Source organism: Vigna umbellata, chromosome 5 (assembly GCF_029865625.1).
Source record: "Vigna umbellata cultivar VRB3 chromosome 5, Vumbellata_1.0, whole genome shotgun sequence".
Classification (NCBI taxonomy): domain Eukaryota; kingdom Viridiplantae; phylum Streptophyta; class Magnoliopsida; order Fabales; family Fabaceae; genus Vigna; species Vigna umbellata.
The window spans coordinates 26244964-26251357 of record NC_142169.1 but is presented as its reverse complement, the minus strand read 5'-3'; the positions used below and the strand labels follow the sequence as shown (position 1 = coordinate 26251357).

The following is a 6394-nucleotide window of genomic DNA, read 5'->3' as shown; positions in this document are numbered from 1 at the left end:
ATGCGGACCAAAATTCTGGTTGCATGCATGATTAGAAATCTGATCTGTTATAATCTTGGTGTATTAGATTTAGTGGAAAGTGGTTGAGAGAATTTCTGGATAGAAGCCGTGAGAGAACAAGTGAAACTCTAGCATTTTGAAGTGCACTGTCATATCAGGTAAGGGAAGCTTTAGGGATTTAATTTAATACTGGTTTGATTGTATGAAAGCAATGTAATGTGCTGGAATGTCTGAACTGCATGACAGAATCTATGTTTGAGTGTGCATAAATGAGTATGGTAGTACTGGATGTTTGAATTGTATGATATGTATGAAGTTTGGAGTATGCATGTACGAGTATGTTGTACTGGTGGTATATGACTGTAAATGCTTTGAACTGTATGTTTATGATGTTACTGGTTGAACTGTATGCAGAGAATGAGATGTGTGATTTTGAACAGGATTGAATTTCTGTATGGTTGGAATGAAAATGATTCGAATGTATGTTGATGATGATATCTGTGAACTGGAAAATGGAAGATTTTGTATGAGATGAGATTATAAAATGAATTCTGTAATGTCTAAGATTTATGGTGGAAATAAATTATAAGTTAGGAAAAACTGTGGAATTATCGGGTTGAAAAATCTGGAATTTTCATCTTCTCTGATTGATCAGGTGCGCTCGTTATCGAACGGTCTTATACCGTTCGGTTTCCTTGGAACATCACTTAGAATAAGGATTCTTTCATTTGGAAAGGACCCTGATCTGGAACGAGCGTTATTAGTTGTCAAGAGTTAGGCGTGAGCGTTCGGCTTAGCCTAGCGTGTCCAAAAATTTAAAATAAAGTGAAGTATAGTTAGGACGCTCGGTTTTGTTTACCAGCGTTCGTCCTAAGCAACACTTAGTATTATACTGAGCGTTCGTCCAAATGAACACTCAATCTTAGATTGAGCGTTCGTCCGGGTTAGCGTTCGGTCTGATACCGAACGTTCATTCAAATGCGCATTCGTTCCCAGGCGCGTTCGTTCTATTTGGTGCTCGGTCATTAACCTGGCGTTCGTCCTGAGCAGCGTTCGGTTTTGTAATTGAACGCTCGTCTTTTCTTGCTTCGAGAGCGAACACATATGGCGTTCGTCCAAATTGTTAATTAATGTTCGGTCTTTGACTGGCAGTACTCGTTCCGAATTTATCAAAGCTCTAATTATTTATTTGAATCCCGTTAAACTGTGATGGTCCTTTTCATTCAACCTCAAGTCTTTATACTTAGAATTTTTCATAAGTATTATTCGGATCTCTTAGACTCAAATTCAGCTAAATTATTCAATTGTCTCAATGACTGTGAATGAATACTGGTGCGTTTCTTTTGTTCAGAAACGTGATAGCAGCGTACTGTAATGCAATCATATTGGTCTAATAAATGAGAAACTTTGAGTTAAATTAAGAGAGTGGAACACAGAATGGAAATCTGAATATGATGATGGATAATAATGTGTGAATGATGGTGTGGATAGATTTTATTGGATTGTATATGAGCGTTCCAAGGAGGAACGTCTCCATGATGAAAATATGAGAAGTAGTGTAGTATGACCATGGATAAGCTACTGATGGCTGTTCATCCTGATATTCCGTGATTGCTCATCCTCAAGTAGAGGAGGGTAGTTCATGCGTGGGAATGGCAGGAGGCACTAGTCCTATATAGTACTTGGGCTGATAAGGGCTAACCTCGGGTGGCAGCTGTTGAGGGTATCCCAGTTACTACATCACCCGGGTGCAAGAACGCCTGTAGATACATGGATCATACAGTCCGGACAGTCTTTAGTTATGAGAGTTTGGATGAGCTACTGTATGCGTGAATATATATATATGTTTGATGTTGAATAAAATGTATGATTGATTGATTATGATTAAAAATGATGTTGATTGTATTGAATTAAATTACCTAAGCTTACCCTTGCAATTTCCTTGTGTTGTCTACTGTTTCTGTATGTCCGTCTTGTCAATGCAATGATCATCCGTTGTGGATGTGAGCAGATGGTGAGGCACCCCTTGAATCTATGCTGGAAGAAGAAAATTTGGAGGATGCCAACCTTGTGGAAGTTGAAGTTAAAGCTGAGCAGTAGAGGCTCGTCTCTGTAGTAGCCGTAGTCGGTTTTTCTGTGCTGTATTTTGACAGTTCTGTATATAGTTCTGCAGAATTGTAAATCTGAACTGGTTTCTGTATTTTGAGGAAGTTCCGAGTACTGTTATGTGCTGTATGTTCAGTTTTAAATTTCTGAACAGCTTCTGTAAATTACTGTGCGTGCTGTTTTATTTTTGGAGCAGCTGTTATTTATATTAAGACTGCACTGTATTTTCTATAAATGTGATTAGTTCTGATTAATGGTAATTACTATTTATTGGGATGTTACAATATTTAACTCATATATCGTGTGCCTTTCTTTTGTCCATTTGTCTCTTTCAGAAATAATAGATAGATGTTTTACCGCTAAATTAAATTCTTCAAGACAATATATATAATTTTGTAATTTAAAATTAAAAATCCACTTGGTGGAAATGTTATGTTGTGATGAAGATTTTATATTAAAAAATTATATTATTTTAAATAAATAAAAAAATTTATATAAAAATGACGAAATATCGCAAAATATTAAAATTTTCATAAAACATATATATAGTTAAATAATGGTTATAGCTTTGAGATTGATGAACAAATAAAGGTTTTTTTAGATGATAAGAGAAATGCATCTTGTTTTCTTTTCACTTATTAGCATGGATTTGGAAGAACAAATTTATTAGTGAAGGAGATGATTATATCCTCTCATATATGTGAAGAATTGAGGGTATCAAATATGATTTTACAAATTTAGCTTTTTTTAATCCTTTGTACAAATTTTTTTACATGTTTTTGACAAAGTTATGCTCTGTCTTTCACATATATAATAATAATAATAACAATAACAATAAAAAAATAATAAATAACATATTAATTTTTACTATAAAAATAAAATAATACTTTTGTATTTTAATCTATTAAAACTTCTTCATCTATTATATAAGTCAAATTATTTACAAACTTTCATAAATTTCATTTTAAAATCCACTCACTTTATCTTCATCTCTAAATTTATTTTTTCCACCTCATCCTCTCAAAGTTGGCTCTACCTTAAGAAATGATAACTTCAATTAAAGAGTACTTCATTCTATTATTTATAGTGGAGGAAGAGGTAGAAGTTTCTATTCAAATCTGAAAATGTTTGTATTTATCCTGATGGGATAGCAAGCATTTTTTAAATCAATAAAAAATGGCACGAACTTTTCCATCATAAATTATTTTAAAAAATGTTTTAATTATGTTAATGAGAGATACCGTGTTTGAACAAAAAAATCTTGTTGAAAAACTATATATAAATTGTGCAGGTGTTGTTATTATTAATGTTTATGGAAACAATATTAGGAGTAAGGTGCAGATTTCAATAATAATCTGATAAATTTGAAGAGCTGTCACTTTCTCTATCTTGTGCATTTTTCCATCCTATAAATTAAAGCCACACACAACTTTTAGGGATTTATTAATTTGTGGTTAGTCATATTATTTAAAGTAAGAAAAGTAAATTAGGTTTAAAGACTTTAATTCGTGATGGCCTGATGCAGACTTTCCTTTGCTTTAATGATTAGGGTTCGTTTGCCACTCTTCACCGCTAATTTCTATAATAAGCCACTTTGCATTACCATGGCTAATCTTATTTTATTTTTAATCTCTTTTGCCTTATACGTAGATATTTTAAAACTCAATCATATACGTGTTTATTTTAGAAAAATTGCCATAAATATGACATTTTTCATTTATAGTGGACATATACTCTTTAATAATGCTGATTCGGATTTTCTGTTTCACCTTTCTACCTTTTATTTCCCACTTTTGTGCCTAATGTTTCTTATCATTTTACTTATTGAGTGCATAACAAAGCAAAATGGTCTAATGGTCCAATATGGAGTCCGGTCACACCTTTTAAGACCACTTCTCATTTTCTTAATAACTAAGAAAAAACGTGCCTCTGTAACATTCTACATCTTCTAGACAATGACACCAAGATACAACTAATGAGAAACCATAACCATGGTGTGCAAGGTTTTTGTCTCTAAGCTTTATAAAACAACTTTACCATTTACTATAGCTAAGCTAATCATTCCTTAAATTCCCCCCCTTTTAAACAGTTACTTATATTCCTTTGAAACTTCACATTTTCTGCATATGCATTTCAAGCACCGACATTATTTATAACATATAGTAATGATGTCAACTTTTTTATATACAATCTATGTTTAACCATGAGTTTTTACTTTTTAACTTCAACTTTTTCTTTGGCTTCCCATGAGATGCATGTCAAGTGAAACATGCAAGAACTGAAGTTTGTGACAAGAAAAAAATAATGAAAAAGAAAAGGTGTTTTCTCATCTCTTTGCTAATAATAAAGCCATATAGAGTGGGGACAGATATTTATTGCACTACTGTCTTCCGTTCATACCACAAGAATATCCCTTGGATCAGAACTATACAGAGGCAAAAGTATATTCAATTCAAATTCACCTAAGATGTTAAAATTTGATCTCCGAATCCCAAGGTATGTTGTGTCTATACACATGATCCAATTCATCAAATAACAGTCTTATCATATTTTATAAACACTTGTTAGAATCAAAACAACTTTGAAGAACAAAATTGTGAGAATGAGAACAAGAGCAAACAAAAGTAAGATACTGTGATTCTAACGCTTCCCACCTCTTCTCTTCAACACCGACTTCAGAAATAGCATGCAAACAATCAAGAATCCCAGAGCCGCCACCCCACCCACCGCGAGCGCCACCGTCCTCTCCGTGTGTGGATGCCCTCCTCCCTCTGATCCTACCAAACACACATAAAAAATCAGTATTTTTTTTCAATTCTCGCTAACGCAAACAACCACAACACAAACCCCACCTACCCAGATCCTGCAAATCCCTTTCGCAACCCCACTAATTAAATCCCTTCATTTCATTTCCCAGTATTTAATTAATTCAAATCAATCGAAAAAATAACCAACACACATCGCATCGTGATATTTTCAACAGCAAAAAAGTGAATTTTTTTTTTCACTTCTGAAGAATGGTGCACTGACCTGAGGAAGAAGAGGAGGTGGGAACTCCGTTGGGGTAAAAGCTGTAACTGATGTAACAATTCTGAAGATAAACCTGCGCGGAAATAGAGTAGCCACACTGATCCTTAGCCTGTTCCGCGGCACTCCTGATACAATCCCCGCAATCTGCATTTCCCAAATTACCCTCGCATTGTCCCAACACATACAGGCTCTGGTAACTCCCAGTGTAGAACAAGTTCCCACTGCTCTGCACGCCGTTCTCCACCATCCCAAACGCCGCGTCCCTCCTCGCCTCGAACCCTCCGCCGTCGACAACCCTGCGGGCCCCACAAACCTTGTACAGGAGTTGAGTCGCCGCAACCTGCTTGAACCCGACCACCTCGTACCGAAGGTAGCACCCGCTGAGCTGGACTCGCACCGCCGCAGCCGCCTCGCCGCAGAGGCGCCCCAGCATGTCTGGAATCTTGGCCACGCAGCTGTGGCAGTCGGAGCTGGTGAGGTCTCCTCGGCATTGGTACGAGCCGGTGAGCCCGTTCTGCGTAGTGGCGGCGAAACCCTTTTGCGCAGACTCTGCCACCAAGGACGATAAGAGGGGTTTGAGATTCTGCGAGTAGGGTTCTTGCAGTTTCTGGTCTGCGCAACCCTTGTAGATCAAGTTTGTGTTGTCTGCAAGGGATGTGGGTGTGGAAAGGAAAAAGATGAGTGCAGTGAGAGAGAGGAGCGTGTGAATGTCGTGTTTTGTTTTGAGTGTAGCCATCTGGGAAGTGGTTGGTGTGAGTGTGTGTTTGTGTTTGTTTGAGCGTTTGTTGTTCTTTATATGCAATCAATGTGAATTAACTGTGTCTGCTTATTGTGGAACTAAGAACATAGGAAGTAAGTAATGGTTATGTTTTTGAGGTTAAATTATTGGGTTCTTGATGGAAAGCGAATGCCATTTGATTATGAGCTTCTGTTGCTGTTGAGTCTGAGATTATTTTTGACCAAAACCGAAAGGATGACGTTAAAGGTAACTTTTGAATGCGCCCCATAAAGAAATATTAATACTTGTATTTAATTATTTACTCTGATTTTTACTCTTTACATTAACCATAATTAATGAACAATAAGATAATTATGTGAAATAGATATTTCATTAAGACTTTGATTATAATGATTCAATTAGTATACAAAGCTAACAGGGATAAAAAAAGATGTTTCTGTTTAAAATATTTTGCATACTGATGTATATATAACTTTCTGAATTAATGTACTCTATAATTATGTTATTATTGATATAATT

At 35.7% G+C, this 6394-nt stretch overlaps 1 protein-coding gene across 2 annotated transcripts; it reads right to left on the bottom strand.

The window, feature by feature from the left end:
* Positions 1–4410: 4410 nt before the first annotated feature.
* LOC124836146 (plasmodesmata-located protein 1-like) lies at positions 4411–6018 on the bottom strand. 2 transcript variants are annotated; one of them, XM_047311240.2, is made up of 2 exons: positions 5137–6018; positions 4411–4877 (listed from the first exon to the last, which is right to left on the bottom strand). In XM_047311240.2, the coding sequence occupies exons 1-2, from the start codon at positions 5870–5872 to the stop codon at positions 4747–4749; spliced, it is 867 nt and encodes a 288-aa protein (XP_047167196.1). In that variant the 5' UTR covers positions 5873–6018; the 3' UTR covers positions 4411–4746. The 2 variants fall into 2 exon arrangements, with proteins under 2 accessions (XP_047167196.1, XP_047167195.1); XM_047311239.2 differs by having other exon boundaries at positions 4411–4883; positions 5137–6012.
* Positions 6019–6394: the final 376 nt, after the last annotated feature.

Excerpts from the sequence above, each read along its gene's own strand:
- LOC124836146 (XM_047311239.2), bottom strand. The coding sequence starts at position 5,872 with ATGGCTACACTCAAAACAAAACACGACATTCACACGCTCCTCTCTCTC. Across the intron at positions 4,884-5,136 it reads CACCTCCTCTTCTTCCTCAG|GATCAGAGGGAGGAGGGCAT; the intron begins GTCAGTGCACCA and ends TGTGTTTGGTAG.